At 31.1% G+C, this 20896-nt stretch overlaps 2 protein-coding genes across 2 annotated transcripts in view; one reads left to right on the forward strand and one right to left on the reverse strand.

The window, feature by feature from the left end:
- LOC108903355 (cuticle protein 19-like) overlaps positions 1-5870 on the reverse strand; it is an 11323-nt gene extending 5453 nt beyond the window's left edge. Inside the window, exon 1 of the mRNA XM_023457258.1 lies at positions 5849-5870. Within this exon, the coding sequence (XP_023313026.1) occupies positions 5849-5870 (22 nt within the window). The remainder of the gene's footprint in view (positions 1-5848) is intronic.
- An 11195-nt stretch (positions 5871-17065) lies between these two features.
- Positions 17066-20896, forward strand: part of LOC108903356 (cuticle protein-like) — a 35470-nt gene continuing 31639 nt past the window's right edge. Inside the window, exons 1-2 of the mRNA XM_023457261.1 lie at positions 17066-17099; positions 19303-19566. Of these exons, the coding sequence (XP_023313029.1) occupies positions 17088-17099; positions 19303-19566 (276 nt within the window). The 5' untranslated portion in view covers positions 17066-17087. The remainder of the gene's footprint in view (positions 17100-19302; positions 19567-20896) is intronic.

Consider the following 20896-nt stretch of genomic DNA (forward strand, 5'->3'; position numbering starts at 1 on the left):
TTTTTTTTTAAATTTTGCAACTATGAAGTTAACGTTTGGTTTTGTTACTTGTTCTAACGATTAAATAAATTTTGTTTAATTAGTAAAAAAATTTTATTTAAAAAAATTGACCATGTTTTTCAACATAAAAGTAGATTTTTCTCGAAAACGGTCAACTTTAGAGCTTATGACCAAGAGTACTTTTTTTGTATAGAAAACATTGGGGGTTCAAATGGGCGTTCAAAACCGTACTTTTTCCAGTGGCGTAGAAGTTGGGGAGAAAAACACCCACTTCCACTTCAAAATCTTCACCAATTATGATTTTGAAAAAAATTTTTTCTCGCACAGAACATAGCTTATTATGAGTAGTAAATGCTTACAAAAGCTGTTTTCTGTACGATAAACGGTTCCGGAGATATTCGCAAAAAACGAATTTTTTTTTACAATTTCAACACCCTGTATCTCGAAAATTGTGCATTTTAGAGGGTAAGTTAATACAAACTTTTTTCAAATTTTTGGACGAGCTATCACATCCTGAAGTCCTGCGCATATATTATGAAACACCCTGTATATATATATATATACTGGAGCATGGTATTTTCTTCTGCAAACGTGAATGATAAGTCTCAAATGTGATGCCATAAGAGTAATGGTTTGATATTTTTCTGCGATTAATGTAATAGTATTTAGCTACACCTTACCTCTAGAAACATATATGGCAAATCATACAAAAGTACAAGAGAAACAAATTAATTCGTGATCCTTTTTAGAAGCGCTTTCTAATTCTATATCATAATTACGGGACGATCTCGCTTGAACCATTTTACATGAAAAGCCTTAATGGATCAATCCACTGGTTTTCAAAATACAGAGTATTGAAATTTTGAAGAAAATATATTACACTGAAAGAAATATCTTTTAGCCATAACTAGAAATTATTAATGAAGCAGTTCAAATAGCATTAGAAGCTGAAGTTACTCATTTAGTCCTCAAAACACTCAAAATGTTTATTATGTTCAAAGGAAACATTTTCTTAATAATCGCGGAATCGAAATAATAATCGTCATGTACGAGTTAATCGAAGTAGATCAGCTACTTATACTAGAAATAGAAGTGAATATAACAATAATGGTTCTCAAACCAACTACAACCAATAATTTGGAGGACATATCTATAAATAGCAATAACTCACATAGATATTTACCCGGTACATATACACACAAAACGTTGAACCGTCGGAAAACTGTCAAGACCAACTCTCTCGGTCAAATCAGAGAGCTGTGAGAGAGTTGGATACGATAACAGAAAATTAATATTTCTAACTACCGGTAACACATCAAGGTTAATAATATATAAGATCAATAATATGTTGCTTAATATTTTGCCAGTTTTTGCGTTTTATTAATTCTTGCAATTCATCTTGATATTACGACAGCTATAGTAAAATTTTTACCCTAGCAAAAGTTTTTATAGTGGTTGTCAGGTTCTATGACAATACCACCAAATATATTTTTAGTTCAAATAAATGAATTTTTAAACATTAATAAGTGATTTTTTTTGGCATGACTATATGCTAGACTTCATTACTAATTTTATCTTTAATCTTTCCCTCCATGTTTAAAAAATTAGAAGTAAAAAACAATACATTTATAATTGGACAGCGTATTTACTTTTAACTTTCTAAATATAAAAGAAAAACGTAATTTATATGAAAGCTGCTCAAGGCATTCTTCATGTTATAATGTTGGACAGAAAATGGCTATGCAGCTCATTCATCTATGATTAGGTACTACGAGCTAAAAAAGTATTTTCGATCTTTGCAGACACAGGTAAATTATTTTTAACAGTTAGTCAAGGTTATCTAGTTATCTTTAAATAAATGTACCTCTTCACCATAAGACGGCGACCTCTTGTTCTAATAAAGTATCTACTTAAGATGGTAAAATCGTTTTTACATAGGATATTGTAACATTAATAAGAAAAATTGCTATTATAATACGTTAACGAAACTTTCTTTTTGGTGATTTCCTTCAGTGGATTTGTTCAAATATCTATGGAGATGTTTTATGTAAACTGAATATATTTTAACCGACCAATCGTCTTAAAAATTCGAAAAGGATTGTACGTACTCCTTTATTCTTCATTTTATTAAGGATCTTTATAGGTAGCTATACCAATTCTTAATTTATTTTGTAACTAAGACCAATTTATTTCTAATTAAATTTAAATTTTTATTGACTTTCATTGTAAGTAACACAACTCTACAAAATGAAAACTAAAGGGGCATAGTCTGTCATCTCTATAAATACTACAGTTTGCTAGTTGAATGACCAAATTTATATTTTTAGCTCTAAAATCTTGCTCATATTGTGAGTCTTATACAGGGTGTTAGAAGTAGAAAAGTTCGATTAATTAAGGAATATTGACATAACTGCGTGCGTAGAATACCATAAAATACAATGATTATCACTTTTTTGAACTTCTTTATGCTTAATTCTAAAAAATAATTAGCGTTGCAATAAATTTAGAATTTTATAAAATTCATATCGGGCGCGGCGGATAACACGAGGTACTAATCTGTCTAGCAATACGCACATCAGTTGGTATCTGAAATTGGACCGTGTTTGAGTGTTTTTTCTTGAGGTGTCCTCCAGCGAGTGCGCGAAAATTGGATTCGAAGGTGTCGTGCGTGCATCGAAAATGGTGGTGGACATTTTCAGCATAATGTCGTAGTTTGTAATGTACTTGTGCGTTTAAAAATTACTGAATTTTGTTTTTGGTAAGTACCTAAATTATTTTTAATACGTATGATTATTTGGATGACGTGATATTTGGTAGTTTAATTACATATTTTTCAAATTCATAATTTGATTAAAAGTTAAATTCCTGTTTTAAGAGATTCATAATTACTAAAATTCGAGCTAAAATTTAAGCACAACACTATCTTCGTACTACAAAATCGATACCCTTTATTTTATATAGGTATTTAAAAACTGGAAAACAATTGTCTTGAAATTTATTAAAAGTTTCACAATAATAGCTGTTTACATTTTTTCCGTAGGACAAGTCTACTGCGTGTACACGTGGTGTGCATCAGCAGGTTAAGCGCTGTTGTCACGTTGTGATGAAACTCCCCAATATTAATACTCGCTGTATTTTGAAAACTGTTAATCTGTAATATACAACTTTTTTGCTCATTTATGATTACTCTATCTTGTGCTGAAGGAATGCCAGTCAAACTTGTTACACCCTTCATTTCCTAATTGAGCATATTAATGTTATCACTCCCTAATGAAATTGGTAAGAGTATTTGAAAAAGACTGCAAATTAAATGTAAGGTCTGTTTCTAAGTTTTAGACGTTTGCATATTTTTACTCAAATATCTCAATTTTTTAAACATCATTCTTTGGGTGGTCCTACCAATTTCTATTATACTCTTCAGTCCGTCATAATGGGTCCGCCATTTTTAATTTAAGAATTCCTGAATTAAAACCTTATATTCGTGACTGGCGACTTTGAAAACCACCGAGTAACAAATTTTCTATCCTTCTTTTATTCTGAAATTTTGGATTCGAGCTTCAGATTTGTAATCAGCGAACCCAAAAACCCGCTATAACAAAATTAAGGTAAAAATATTGAATAGAAATCGGTTTTAGGGCTGCGGATTCGGATTTAGCATAAAAAAATACACCATCCTATAAAAATCTATATACTCATGCCTCTGATAGAGAACTTTTTTTTGTAGGGGTGTGTAATTAATGTACATACCTACACATCAGTTTATGCACACCAAATTTAAAGTCCTAATATTACTATGCAAAACATTTTTACTTCATCATTCAAATATGCTAGTTATCAGGTAACTTATTCTCTTGACTAAATAAAGGTAGATACTTTCTAATATAAATACATTTCATGAAGCAAAGTGAAACATCTGTCACTGTCAATAGTTGCTAATTGAATAAGGTGTAATAAAAAATTGTCAGACAAGTTATTATAAAGTTAAAAATAATCACATACAACAGCTGCATGTAAAATCTATATAGCTGCAATAAACATATGGATGAAACTAATCAAATATTTGTGTATACATTCATAGAAAAAATTGTATATATGGGACGATTCACGTCAAATCGATCAAGCCTGTGCCCAATCGTCCGATAAACTTCCCACAGTAATCAGATTAACCACAAATTCATACCCAAATAGTCTGAACAGGTGCCCTTGACATCGTTGGACATGAGTATGGAGTTATTTTTCAAAAATTCAATATGGTTAATTTCATATAGTGACTTGTAAGGCTAAAAAACCTGAACTCATCATTTAAAGGGAAGTGAACTGTCGATTTCACCCATAAACCTTATCTCAATAGATATTTCTCATGTTTTTCAGGTTGCTGGAACGTGACGTTGAGTTTGTTTGATGGTATAATACCATATATCGATTCTAACCTCAAAAATATTTGCAAAATCTCGATTTTTCGTTGATATAGCGAGCTAAGCCTCAAAAGAATAGACAATTTTTCATGTTTTTGGGGTTGCTGAAACATGATAATGAGTTTTTTTGATGGTATCATATAATACACTGATCCTAACCTCAAAAGTATTTGAGAAATCTCAATTTTTTGTTGATACGGCGAGCTAAACTTTGAGAGAATATACAATTTTCATGTTTCTATGGTCACTAAAATGTGAAATGGAGGCAATTAGATATTGTGGTGTTTTTTTTCCAGTAAATTATTTGGCAAGAAAGCAATTTTTCTACTCTATAGTCAAATAAATGTCATCTAGAATAGCGTTTCATTATAAACGTCATTAAGAGATCAATTTGTGATAATTTCAGCAATTGAGATAGGAGCCTTCAGTGAGCAGGTGTTAGAATAATAATAATAAAATAATTAACTGGAAAAAAACACCACAATATCTAATCGTCTCCATTTCACATTTTCGTGACCATAGAAACATGAAAATTGTTTATTCTTTTAAAGTTTAGCTAGCTATATGAACAAAAAATCGAGATTTCTCAAATACTTTTGGGGTTAGGATCAGTGTATCATAAAAAAAACTCATTATCATATTTCAGCGACCCCAAAATCATGAAAATTGTCTATTCTTTTGAGGCTTAGCTCGCTATATCAACGAAAAATCGAGATTTTTCAAAAATTTTTGAGGTTAGAATCGATATATGATATTATACCATCAAACAAACTCAACGTCACGTTCCAGCGACCTGAAAAACATGAGAAATATCTGTTCAGATAAGGTTTATGGGTGAAATCGACAGTTTACTTCCCTTTGAATGACGATTTCAGGCTTTTTAGCTTTACAAGTCACTATATGAAATTCGTCATCTTGAATTTATGAAAAATAACTCCATACTCATGTCCAACGATGTCAAGGGCACCTGTTCAGACTATTTGGGTATGAATTTGTGGTTAATCTGATTACTGTGAGAAGTTTATCGGACGATTCTTTATTTTTCTCATACTTCTAGACGCCATATTATGTCCGTCGTCTTGGATTTTTCAATTCTGCCAAGTAGCATCTTAAAGTACTTGGAAAGACGATTTTTTTAAGCCGAAAACCATCCTCGTAGGTGCTCTCAAATTTTGGGCACAGGCTTGATCGATTTGACTTGGATCGTCCCATATGTATGTACCTACACTAATTTTTAATTGTATAATATTTAAAACAACCAAAAACAAGGCCAAAGCCTCCAATTAAGTGAAATAAACCATATTATTTAATTAATAAACAAGTTCAGGTCGACAAGCTGCTCGATTAGTTTATCTCCACATATTTGGAGATGTTAATGTATAAATAAATCATAAATATGAAACTGATTTGTTCTCAATGCAGTTCTATCATACCGTAACTAGCATACTGCTTCATTATGTCACATATGAATTATTTAATACCTAGTTATAATAAGGTTATAACCTTAGCAATTATATAAGTCATTAGACATAAAATATTTCGTTACGTAATGCATTAAAGGTGTTTGATTACACAAAATATCGTTGAATGCTTGAATTTTTGGTATCTACCTACTTAAGAAATAGGTGTCAATAGTTTTCCCGATTAACAACTAAAAATGTATTTACATAGTAGTATAATTATGAGTTGATGAATTATACATAATTATTTAACGATCCAATTGCATTTTCCCAAGAAGCAGAAAAACAGTTATGTTAACAACATTAACTAACAGTCTTTAATAAAAAATCATTAGATCAAAAATATCTCCTATACAATGTCTGGAGTACACAACAAGAATTTTTTATTTGTTCTTCGTATAAAATTATAAGGTTAGGGATAAATGTTTTATTTATTTTAATTTTTTGGACTTTTTATCTAGCAAAGAACGGCAAAGAAAAAAGTTTTAGAAAGATATCTTGCGATATTTAGGCATTACATAAAGAAACAATTGACTTGTATTTTGAAGAAATAAACCAAATTTTTGATTTTTAAATATATTTGTCAGTTTTTCGATCCCTCTCTTTTTTCTGATAACAATGCTAGGTATATACAGTTATGTATTTGCACAATATTTTAGTTTATTTACTGATCCTTTACCTAGTCAAGATTGTGTTAAATATTAAATACATCTTTAAATTCTGTATCAACAAAAAAATATCATATCAAAAGTCCAAATCTTTATACTTTAAACACTATTAATTTCAACTAGTTTCATGACAATAATTTTGTCAAATCTTCAAGCTGCAAAAAGGTATGTGACGAAACTAGTTAAGAATAGTAAAAAGTTTGAGAGGTTGTTTTTTTTTATGAAATTGGTCTCTTATTGCATCAAGGTCTTGTTAAAAAATATGTTATTATGAAAGGTGATTTATAATACCTTCATTCAGTTTTAGACAAAAAACATATAGATAAGTAGGTACTTGTTACCCATCTTATCGATAGTACTAAATTTGTTCAATATTTTCTCCTTTTAGTGGTACAAATTATTATATCTTGCATTGTTGCATAATTATAATAGGGGAAATAAATATGCATTGATTCCAAGACAATCTTGACTTCATCTATTGTGGAGGGTCGAAATAAATAAACCAAAATATTGTGCCAAAGAAAGCATTTTACAACTTTTGTCTTAACCATTTTTTCTATATAGGAATATAGAAAGGCAAAAAAAATAAGAGGGATATTATGTTATGTGAATTACTCTTTACATTACAACAAACTGAACTCAATTATAAACAATTTAACGCTATCTTAAAACAAAGAGTCAAATTAAAATTCCGCGTTACCGGCCACAGAAATAAACACAAACATCTCTGTTATGCACGAAAGCGAAATCCCTAGTTAGGTAATTTACCGTTTGCAAGTCCTAATTATAGCTTAATTTTGATTTAAACGTCGATAAAAAAAGTGTAACTATTGGAGCAGTATTGCACAAAATTCAAATTCCTTAGCATAGATAGAGTGCATGGAACAGATTCAGTGAAAGTCGAGTGAATATGTGCTCGAATTGTATAATACCCTAGCCACGCCTAAGCTCACAGGCGTATCATTGGAACTTTTCATAAGGAATCAGAATTATCTAAATTATAATCGTTCGGTTTACTATCGGGTCTCAGACAGACGAGAGCTGTGGCATGCAACCAGAGGTGAATCTGTTCTTATCCCATAGGGAAGTAGGTATGCCACGATTTTTCTAGCTCTACTATTCGTCGCACAAGAAAATGTCAGAAGAAGATAAACCAGCATAATTATTATTATATCACAGTAATATCAGGTTAATCGTGTGAAGTTGATCTGGGTTCCTAGTCACAACAATGTCAATGAAGGAGGCGATACATTAATAGAACAGACCTTAAGTAATAAAGAACCAGTACTCGGGTTAATATAATATTACTATCTAAGATAATAACTGATAATTGGGTCAAGAAAAGGCCAACGAAAGAATGGACAGAAGTTTCGTACGCGATAAGCCTTCATGTAAAGGATTCTTGGATTGACGCGAAACGCAAAATCAATACCTATGCTAAGAATATTGATCACATGACTTTTTAACAAGCACGTCAATAGAATTAGACTAAGCATCAATCTGATATGGAGATTCGAGATGAGGATTCGATACATATCTATTGTTTGCCATTTCAATCATCAGTGTCCTCTCAAGATATCACTCCAGAGAGCTCGTGGTTGCCCTCGGAAGAACACGAATCCCAATTTAAAAATGCGATGGCTCTTTTAGATATTCTTGGCTTATAGTCCATGGACTGCTTTCTATCGTTTCTGAACTTTATTATATTATGAAAGCCCGTACCAAATTAGATTTAACATCTTTAACAGAAGAAGGCTAATTGAAGTTACATACTTGTACATCAGAACTATAGAAAGTTCTAATTTAATAAAATTGCAGCCTTATTTCCTTTACATCATCAATGAAGAAAAATACATAAATATTATTGATTTGGATTTACTAAATCAATATAGGTACCTACCTAATATAATTCAATAGCTAGATATCTAGACATTATTATAAATAAATTATATAAATAAATAACCCTCTGAGAAAATTAACAATTCTCATTACTTTTTGATCAAACCTAACCAGTATATCTTCAAATTATGCTTATTATTTTATTTTGTTTATGATGACTATTTTACTGTTTTCAGTTTCAAATAATTGAACGAAGATCATATACCCGGAAAATTAATTCTTAACTATAACCATATTAAACAGTTTTTACCACACCCAGATTTTGGCTATTGCGAAAATTGACTTGCTGTGTTTAAATACAGCTGATACTTTTGAAAATTATTTTGGACTTGTTTGATATTTTACAAAAATTGACCACGGTTTATTATTGTCGAAACTAGATTCCGCGGGGTTGGGTTCTTCATTGTTGGAGCTCATGGCCTCTTGCTTATCTGACAGAACTCAGTTTGTCCAGATTATGGGAGAAAGGTCAATGGAATTTGCTCAATCCTCAGGGGTTCCACAAGGTTCTGTCCTGGGGCCCTTGTTGTTTGCGATTTTTATTAATGATATAGCATTGGATCTGGATGTGCGTTTCCTATTATATGCGGATGATATGAAGTTATTTTGTCCCATAGCCAATGAACGTGATGCACGTAATCTGCAGAGAAATTTGGATTTGGTAAACTCCTGGTGCGCTGACAATAGATTGCCTCTTAATGTGGCAAAATGTAACGTCATGTCCTTCAGTCGGCAGTTGAGGCAAATTTCGTATGACTACCGATTACACGGGTCCAGTCTAGTTCGGCCAAATGTTATTAAAGACCTAGGAGTCTATTTCGATCCAAAACTTTCTTTCAGGCAGCATATGGATTTTATAGTTAAATCTGCCTACAAGAACCTGGGTTTTGTCGTGAGGAATATGGCGGGTTTTCGGAATCCCAACACTTTTAAACTGCTATACGGTGCACTGGTCAGATCTAGACTGGATTATGCGTCTTTGGTTTGGACTCCTATTTATTCTATTCATGTGTCATGCTTAGAAAGAGTTCAAAGTCGATTTTTTAAACTAGCGGCGTTCGCGCTTGATGGTCACTACCCGCCGAGGGGCTTTCCGCATGAGACATTTTTCGAAAGCTTCAACATGTGCAGTCTCGCAGAACGCCGAAAAATGTATTCTGTTATATTTTTGTTTAAATTGCTCAATAATTTAATAAAATGTGAGAACTTGTTGAGGCTAGTAGATTTTCATGTTCCTCGAGTGAATGCTAGAAACAGGCATCTTTTGGAATTAAAAAAAGGTCGAACAAATTTGTACAAAGCAGCGCCTGTTCATCAGATGTGTGCCAGCTACCTAGAAGTTGAATCACGGTTAGATTTATTCTGTTCTACCATCAGTTGTATTAAGCAGGTTTATAATGTACGCAACTGATTTTATTTTGTGACTTTTATTGTACTTTAGTTTTGTCTATTGTCTGTTTTTAATTAGTGACTGTTATTTTTTCTTTTTTAATGTTCTTTAACTTTTATGTATGTATCTTTGACACTTTTCTTTGTTGTTTCTTTTGTTTTACATCATTTAAATGACTGACTTCTTGCTTCTTTTCCTTATCCTGTAACTGGGCTTTATCGCTCGTTGGATATTGTACTGATAAATAAATAAATAAATAAATAAATAAAAATTGGCAGATAAATCGTTGCAAGACCTCTTTATTTACGTAGCAACTGCCTACCTACGTATTTAATTTAAGGTATGGTGTCATCATAAACTGTCCTATACATGTTCTTGGCTATATTTTGTTAAACTTCAAACGTCAAAAATAATTTTACGGTAAATATTTTTTGTAAACATTGGTGTCAACAGTTCCAGTGCATTTCTTAAATTTTGCTGCGTAGCGCCACTGTCGACACTGCGTGCAAGTAAACATAGTTTTATTACCGTCCTATAAATAATTACAATATACACGATTTATACACATCAACGCTGACTGTTTGTCAATTAGGGGTATACAGGCAAAACCACAAAAACAGGTCCCATTAGCCTCTGCTGTATTTAACTTTAATTTTTATTTCTATTGCTCAAACTGGAGCAGTTATTTTAATTTATTATATCGGCGATGTTAAACACGCAGATCTATTACTAGTTTCAAGAAATAGTGAAATTATTTGTATTATGCGAAAAATTATACATTAAATTACTGCCTAAACATTATTTATACGTATTGCTAGTTGGAGTAATTCTTTAAGAAGACCGTAGAATACAGATTCATATCTTGTTATGCTATTCCAGTTATAAAAGTGAAAACTTGTTCATTTGACAATATGGAAAATATAATAATATTTTTTAATACCTGTATGTAATTTTGTAAATTTTTATTTTAAAGTAATTCTTTTTGTATTATATTAAATACGATCACCTCATGCAATAACCACTACTTAACATTCCGTTACTTGTTTCAAATAAAAGAAATGCGTTCGTGGGTGAAATAAGATGCATATATGTATATATTTTTTTCTTTTGATGTAGGTCAAATTAGTATAATGTGCAATACGAAGAACAAGCTGTTTCAGAATGACGTACCGTAAATCATAAAGCAAAGAAAACATAAAAAATAGGAAAATTGTTTCCTATGAACTATCGGTTATCATCTTATGTTTTTACGATGCGGGGCGTTAAAATTAACTTTTTAAAAATGAATTTTGCCAATATTGCCAAAATTTGGTAGATGTATGCCGAGAGAGGTCCTAAATAGTCTTGTTTTATTAGTTTATCAAGGAATTCATTATTCAGCAAGTAGGACTATTTAGGTTACAACTTTCTTTTGAGGGTGTTAGTACGGTTTTCTTACAACATAATTTATAAAAAAATATTATTTTCTTAAAATTCTTTAAACCATTTTGTATTTGAGAAAAAAAAACAAAAACTAAAATATTTTCAGTTTTCTTCAACTTTCAGTTATACCAGAAGTTGATGTCAGCTTCATTGTTTTAAATAAGACATTCTATATATCATTACATTTTCGAAGAGTTGATAGAACATTCTGAGTTGAAAATATGTGAGTATTCTCCGTACCTAGACCTAGAATTCTTTGTTATTCGATATTATATGTTCTTATTCAAACATTTTATGAAGCTTTTATTTTAAATGAAATATATCTATAGCGTGTTTGTCACGGCTAATTCTACTTTTTTATTTTATCTTGTTTAAATCACCTTCTTAAAAATCAGATTGGAAAAATAATGCTTATTTGCAAATTTCGTTTAGTTGGAAATATACAAAAATTAGAATATTTTTTTAAACTTTGTCACTCTGTATTTCGAAAAAAAAGTATTTGTAAAAGTACTATCACACATTTTCTGATTCAGCGTTAAATTTGACTCACCTTGTATATTGAAAGTAAGCAAAGATTTTGATATATTTGCAAATTATATTTTTGTGTCGTAAAATCAAAAGCTACTATACGTTTGTAACATAAGTTCATAAATTTTAAGTTCTTTAGTTGTATTTTGTCAATATCGGATCGAGAAAACTTTTAAAACCCTAAAAATTAAACCCTCTTTTGTTTGATATATCGATGATTCAAGTGCAGCATTCTGAGGCGCTCTAAATTTTGTTTAGTTTTTATCATTTCTAAAAATAACCATAAATATAAACAATCAGTCTAAAAATGTATGCATACAGTATATTCGTAAAAGCTTATAGCTAAAACGATTTTTAATACTGTTTATTTAAAATCATTTCGTTATTCTGCCTTCGTATTTAAAGTACTTACCATAGTTTTTAAGGTTGCTATGCCGTGGATTATGTACCTGGTTGCCGGCAGTTACAGACTTGATGTTCTTGGACTAGGTTCTGTGGGGGCGGATTCGCTGTCAGAATCCTATGCCTGCCCTGTTATTGTTTTCGATTACTATTACTGGTTATAAGGACTATAAGGCCATTACGGACGGAACCTCTCCTCAGGTGGTTCTCTAAGACGTTCCATAATGGCTTCTGTAATTGGTCTCATCGATATTTAAAAAACGTTTCGGCGTTCTTGTCTGATATCACTTCAGTGGTAACACTGCTTCACCGAGAGTGCTCAGCGGGTCCACCTCAACAGAAGCTAGCCCAAGAACAACAACGTAGGTCAAAGATTATAAGATTAAAGAAGTGCAATAAAATTTTGTAACTGCCGGCAATCAAGTACGTAGATCATGGCATAACAACAACTGTGAAAGACTTAAAACCACATGTCTTCTTATTATTCGTAAAACGTTGTAGTTTCCGATTTAAAAAAAATGAGAGCAATTACTCCAATAGAGAAATTACATACTAAACGTTTCTTTAAATGGATGAATGTACACCGATACTTTGAAAGTCTGAACAGTAGTATTACACAAGACGTTGCTTTGGTGCAATATTTTACATTATTTTATATACCTACAACGAATATTTTAAAAATTCCTTTATTGGTGACCTATTTTACATGCAACAATTAGCTGAGTCAATCGGCGTAATATTATCTAAATAATTATATCTGACTACAACACAATGGTAAGCTTACCTCAGCGATCAACGTAGGTGTATTTAAGTTTCATAAAATGTATCTTATAAGGTATTTCCTTTCTCCTATTAAAAATTTTTGTTTTCTACATTAGTAATTTGACATACATTTTATGTGTCTTGCAGATAATAATCACAAATAAACACCCAAAAAAAATTGCAATTTACTTGAACTGGAATGCTATACAAAATATCAATCAGTTTCTTTTTGTTTTTTATTTAATGATGATAAAACAAACAAATTTTGATCATTTCTAAAAATTTCTGCTTAACTCGCAGTTTTCATGGATACTTCCATACCTTTTCATCATGTTCATTAATTCATTGCTACTGTATTCATGGGCCAGTCTGTTTTTTCGTACTTATTAATACAAACGTAACACTGTTTTCACAAAAAGAAAATACCGTTAAAATGAGGACCTAGAAAAGTAAGTAACTTCACTTAAATACTTGTTCACTAATAATTTTCACAATAAAAAACTCACGCCCGGTAATAGAAATTAAATTAGAACTAATAATTACCTGAAACTAAACTTGTCATTTTTCTCTTTCCTACACAAAAACGGAACATTTACGGCCATAAATATGTTTCTCTTTTTATGTAGTATGCAACTTGGGCATGATTCCAGGGGTTGTCAATAAGTTTTAACGGTTTTGATTATTACTAATTTTAAGCGCCGCGCCGTTTTGCAATTTCAATATTTTTGACTATTTAAAATGCTTATGCATTCTGCATAAAAATCCATTATTAAATCTTCTACAAGTCTATATGTTGTGTAAATATAGTAAAACTATAAAACTATAATGCAGTTTTAAAATTAATTTAAGCTATAATCTATTTCAAATTAAACCATCAATTAGTCATTAAAGGTGTATTCAAACTTAATCCTGCATAGTTATGAGTCTATAGTTTAATTGCATCTATATCTAATAAGGCATTCTATCCGACAATGACCATCTAGCAATATATAATGGCATTTTGATTGTCCATTAACCTACATTATTCCTGAAATATACGAGATATTAAATATCACACTGCAGTATATCAGATTACGCATAGACTTGCGTTATTTAATTCATAAGAAATGCATACAAAGTGGCAAGTCTTAAGCAACGGTGCGATTCATTGATAGGTAGGTATTCAATGCAGCATAGTGTCTGCTTTAAACTGTTTTTAATTGACTGGGTTCGTCAATTTCTATGTCGCAAAGTGATTATCTTTTATAATTGTCATAATTGCACGAATTTGAGAAATACTACTTAATGACATTCAAATTAGGAAGTGAACATTTTGTGTGCCTTAAAAGTTGTTCCTAAACATATGCGAAAAATATTAAAAAATTTGCTTACGACGAATTGATTTTATTTACTGAAGATTTCATTTCTACTATTAGACACACAAAAGATTGGATAACGCTTTTAATTAACAGTTAAATAAACAAAGTTGCATCTACATTAACCAGTCTAAGGTGAAGTATAATACATCTTTACTCCAAAATCTAAATGTAATTAGATTTATAGATATGTAACTTTCAAAATATTCAAAATATTACCAAATATTACATTTTTCTTTCTTCATCTGTTCTGTTTTTCCTGCTTATATGTACAAAAGACATTATATGTACAGTGTATATCTTTATTTAAACCTTGTCCTACGACATATTATTATATCTTAGATATGAAAACAAACTCAGATTATGTCCTTATACGAAAGGCGAGATTGAAGGAACTTCATATCAGACTTATTCCAAAGTCAAAAGCGGAAAACGGATTTCGAAATGATAGATTATCTAGTAACAACCTCTTTGAAATCAAATTGATTACAGAAAAACGAGTTTTTTAACTTGCAAACTCATGTTTTGTTAAAGAAAAGGTTAAGACATGATTTAAACGTGTAAGTTCATTGAAATAAAAATACTTTTGACCAATTAACTTACTCAAAGGATACGTCACGTCATTTTAATTCCAAAGGATTCAATATAATATGCAAAAGTGATGATGTAGAAAATGTGGTACATAAATATTTCTACACATGCAAGAAATAAAACTATAAGATCAGTAGCTTACTAAAATTCTAACTATTTATATAAAACCCGCGTTGCTATATGGATACCTAAACTGGGCACCGTCACAAAACTGCAAGTCGAGGATCCAAATTTTTGTATACAGGGTTGAATAGATTTTAACTAGTGAATTGTAAAAAACAACTACTCTGATGTGGATAATCCTCGTCTAGCATTGAATTGCACATAATAATTTGTAATAAATATAATCTTTTCGTTGTTAGTGGCAAACAAAAAAGCTTACTGTAGTTTGTAATGGACAAATAAGTACTTATCGTATATCACATATACCTCATATCGTACGAGTACCTAACATCTTGCAATCCTTAGAAAATTAGCTATAAACGATGTTTGTAAAAAAATGAATAAATAGTTCTTATATTTAATTGGTATCTTCCTTAGTTTTAAAATGTGATTACAAACACTTTGTATTTGTTATTCTCTCTTCTTGTATTTCTTATTTTATATTCATAACAATAAAATTGTACTTAATTTCACTTTGGTAGATTAGAACTAAAGCATCTTGGATAGGTACACAAATAATTTAGAACAGAACAATAATTGTAATAAAATATGTATTGTTTCTTTTATCTCATATAAACTGATCATTAAGAAAACTAGAGCATGCCCCAGTCATTTCAATTATTAACAACGCAGACCCACAAAAATAGTTCTGTACTAGAGACATGAGTACAGGACCTTGTGTACTTTTTGATGCTGAATCCGAATCCACAACCCAACAACCGATTTACCAGGGCATTTTTTTAGTAAAACGCTAAGATATCCCCAAAAATAGGGTGAAATTATGAGGATAAAGTAAAACTATATAATGAAATGAAACATTTTGTAAATACTTTGAGAAAAACATTTAAACTAATATTTTGTCATTGAAAAGAAACATATGCAAATTAAATCCACACCCCTACAAGGGGTCAGCGATAATCTTCGAATTTTGAAGGCTTATCCGACTTTTACATCCGCCATATTGCATCCGCCGTCTTTTATTCAGGTATTTTCGGAGTCGGACTTCAGATTCGTAATCAGCGACCCCAAAAACTCGCGGTAACAAAATTCAGGCAAAGATATTGAATAGAAAAATGTATGACTTAAAGGGGTAAGTAACCCTTTGAGGGAGAATTATGTTATAATTTTTTAGTATGTTGTCTTTCATATTTGTATATTTGGTAGGTACTATAAAATACAAGGCCCCTCGTAAGGGTGGGTGTGGATTTAATTTGCGTATATTTCTTTCCAATGCTCAAAATATTGTTTTCAAATGTTCACAAAGTGTTTAGAAATCGTTGCTTTTCATTATCCTCACTGTTTCACCATATTTTAGGAGATATATTAGTGTTTTACTAAAAAAATGCGCTGGTAGATCGGTTTTGGGTTGCGTATTCGGATTCAGCATCAAAAAATATACCAAGATCTATCTACTCATGTTTCTAGTACAGAACCTCTTTTTTTGTGGGGTTGTGCAATTCATTTTGGAGATAATCTATACTGGAAATATTTTGGGCTAAAACTCATGATGGATTGCCAACAATGGACTTAGGTACTAATATCAAACATCTTATATTTTGGTTACCGTTATAATATAATTAATTGTTATTGATGGAACGACTTTATTGATTTAATAGTTCAGAAATATTAAAAATTGCGACACAATGGAAAGTTACAAAACCGACGTGCGGACGGAATGCAATGTAGGTAACTTGGGTTGGCACGAGTCGGGTCATAGCGTCTCTACATCTGTCCACCCATATGACACACCCAAGCAAATGTTACTGAAAAACTGCATAGAACCTCCCATTTCTCGATTGAATCCGCATCGTGAAAATTGTGATTCAAGATCGACCTTGCTACCAATTTGCGAGAACTTTCAATCGCATACGCATTTTTTATCCTGGAAACCGAGCTTGGCTAACGTGATTTTTTTCGAACTTATGGTAGTGAACGTTTAGCTCATAGGGTAATCGTTTGTATAAAAGATCTGGTCGTCTGGATGGTAGTCCAGTGTAGTTTAATACTTAGTTGCAGCACAGTGTAATTGCATAATGTACACTAAGGTAGGGTTACTTGTACTTTATTGTATAATCAGTCGAATTAACGCCCACTTGAAATAATTTCCTTTGTAGTACTTTTTTCTACAAAATTTGTTTTAGAATTATTAGAAAATGTGGATCAAAGGGGTTTTTTCATCTACTTCCAAAATATAACAAAAATTGGGCAGTTAAAATAATTTTCATTTTGCTGAAAACAAAAAATCAACAAAATTTCACAAAAATTGTTCAACCAGTGATAGCAAAGTTTATCTTTGGAAATAGTGAAGGAACACATAATAAAGATTTTGATGTTCTTTTATGTACCAGTCTCTTTATAGCAGGTGAAAATGTTATTGTTAGGTACAGTGTGGTTTTTTGTTATTTCAAATAATTGTAATAATGTCAAAAAATTATTATTTATTAAAATAGTTCATTGTAGACTCTTGTTGTTATTCCATCAATCTCTTTTATCGTAAAATAAATGTTCCAAAGTGAATTTCAAAATCAATTTTCATCAAGCTAGCTACAGTCCGTATCAAGCTAGGTACAGTCCGTACGATATTTGTTTTGGAATTAACTGCATTCGACACCCGAGGTAGAAAGACATTGGCGGCGTGGCGTTCATCGTAACAGCTTGCAGCGCATACGCATGTATTTTGCAATTTCTTCGGTTTATTTCTTGGAATTCTATCTCAACAAATATCGTACGGACTGTACCTTTTTTAAAACCTAAAAATTAAGAACAATTTATTTAAATGAGAACTAAGAAACTTCATACAGTTTCTAAACGCACTATAAGTAATTTAACCACTGCCATATTTAATTTTCCAAATTTTTTATCCATAATTTGCTCTCCGTGATACCAAAATATATACGTGTGATAAGCCAATCCATTTGAACCGTTCTTAATATCAATAAATAAATCTTTAATTGTGTATCACTAATTTCTAATTAAACCTTGATCTATGTAATTAAATAAGAAAGCTCAGCTCCTGCGGCGTAAAACTAAACATTAATAAGTATGTTTACTAATTAAGTAATTTATTTATTTTGTCATAAATACTAGTGTAAGCGTCAATATTCATTCATGATATAAGGTATAATAAAAATAATAAGAACCGTTTACTATTACGTTGCGTCGTAATCACAAACAAAGTAGTAATGTTGCATAGATAATTATTCTGAATATAAATGAATAGTATCTCTGTTGTCAATTTGATTTGATTTTATATTTGGAAAATTTTCACCAAGCACTAGCTGAAAATTATTTAATGAACCATATTTTTTTACGTAAACAGTGTGTCTTTCTACTTTTGCAGCTCAATTGCAACTAATAAATACAAAATTCCTTCATAGACAAAAACAATTCACTAAAAGTAGTAATTAATTAATGACATAAAGTCCATAATATGCTTTTTGAGGTATCACCATTTCTATTATTAATACTCCAATGTGAACTGAAATTAAAGTAAATATAAATATTTTTTAACAACGAAAAGGGATGTTACTCTTTGGGAGTGATAGCTTGTTTCTTGCAAATTTTTCTTCTATTAGAAAAGCATAAGTATGTACCTATTTTTTTTAGACTTCATCATCTGACAAGTGATAAAATGAGAGTCCTTAATAAACATCATCTCTTCTTTGTGAGTGTCAAGCAAAACAAGCTTATTTTGGATAGTGACGATAGAAAACATAATTATCGAATAATATGTTTCTAATATCATAAGAGACTGTGGTTTTGTCAATATTTCTTTTTGTGTTTCTATGTTTACTATATAGGTAGATACTATAATTTGTTTTTTTACTTGATTAAATTTTTCTTCTTCTCACTAAAACATATCTACTAATAAAATCGACTATAGAGTCCCCGTACTCAGAGAGTAACACAAAAAATTCATTTTTGTTTCAAAAAATGGCATTAAAGTGATAAAACAGTATATCTCCTTAAAAAAATTGTGTCAATTTATGATATTTTCATAGACGATAAACATTAAAAACTAGCAAAACTAATGCTTTGAAAACTAATGTAATTCAACGATCGTCATGTGGTTTCAATATCGGGACTCTAACAAATACGTGGCTTATACCAGAAACCAAATTTTAATAAACTCGAGTTTTGTTAGTAGAATAAAACTGTGATTTGTGTAAATTGTGATAAAATTAAACGATTTCAATTATGCACAAGCCGCTATTAGGAGATACACTTATTTCTCTTCTTCTGTTACAGATTATAGCCATTGCTACTCTAGTAGCTTCTACCCAAGCTGGATTACTAGGTGTCCCTGCAATATCAGGTCATGGTTTAGCTCTCGGGCCTGCTGCCATAGCCGCCCCCGCTTACGCCACTCACGCCATTGCTGCCCCGGCTTACACCACTCACGCCATTTCTGCCCCCGCCTACGCCGGCCCTGCCATAGCCGCCCCCGCGTTTTTGAAAGCGCCAATTGCTACACCAGCTTATGTGAAAGCAGCGCCCTCTGTAGACTATGTAGTAAGTAGACGGTTTAATAGAAGTCGGGGATCTTTTGGTGCATATAAACCATTTTTTGTGCTAATTAATTTTTATTGATGTGTAAGCCCAACAAATGTGGGTCGTAAACGATTTTATACTGGGTGAACAACCTTCATTTTCTTTCATTTTTGTAGATAAAGAAGTCATTACTAAATATTGTACCTACCAGTTGTATAGAAATATTTCAGTAAGATAGCTTTAGAGATAAGTTAGATTACACTCGTAATATATAACTTTTACTTCAATGGCTTTAACAACTCTATGCCTTTATATATTCTGCATAGGTATTTGAATAATAAGTATTTCAAAAATTCACATATTCCTTCTTTCAAGTTTCTTACATTTGTATTAATATATGTTGTAACGAATTAAGTAATACTAAAAAAATGCTCATAACAATTTAACTTAAAATTGATTCTCATACTTATGCTTAAGACTCTCAGTTCCACCAACATCTGCTGTAATAAGCTGTTAATAAGTGTTCTAAAATAAGCTTCTGCTTCTAGTTTACTAAGTGATGTAATCAATGATTTGGCCAAACTTTCGTAGATATCGGTAAGGCTAGTAAGACTAAAACGACGAATTGTTTTCAGTTAGGAACGTTTCATATTATGTCCCATGCACTGGTTAATCAAATCTTAAATAAAATGTTCTTGAACATATTAAACGAGAGACTTCAACGATCGTCAAAGCGCTAAACCCGTAAATCGCTTATAATTCAATATTTGCTTGATAAATATAAATGTGGTCGATACAAAATTCTTTTAGCACAAAAGTTAGTTAGTGCTCTCAATTTTAATAAAAAATATATACATTGGAGTATTCGACACTTTTTTTCTGTGGAGACTTCAATAGCCGATTAAGCGACTAAACTTTGGGGTCCACAGCCTAAAAGTTGTAAGAAAACATTCCAAAAAATTCTCTAAGCGTATGTTAGTTAGCTTAAGAGTTAAATATTTGTTTAAACTACTTGACATTATTCATTCAACAAAGAGTATTTGGTACTATTTTGCACATTTCCAAAATACTTTCGCCTAGTTTTATTAGAAACGGGTGAAGTAAGAAGTCTATTGTAAGTCGATATTTGCTTGTTTGATGTAGGTAAACACGGTCAACAGAAAACATTTTTGGAGTAAAAGTTAGTCAGTTCCTCTCAATTATAACAAAAAATTTGTACATTGAAGTCTACTACAGGTAACAACTCCGTTTTTTGCTTGTAGAGACTTCAATAGCCGCTAAAACGACTAAACTTTGGGGTCTACTTTTAGCCTAAAAATATGACAAGTTGTAAGAAAACGATTCAAAGAAT

This window comes from Anoplophora glabripennis, unplaced genomic scaffold, assembly GCF_000390285.2.
Source record: "Anoplophora glabripennis isolate ALB-LARVAE unplaced genomic scaffold, Agla_2.0 scaffold75, whole genome shotgun sequence".
Classification (NCBI taxonomy): Eukaryota; Metazoa; Arthropoda; class Insecta; order Coleoptera; family Cerambycidae; genus Anoplophora; species Anoplophora glabripennis.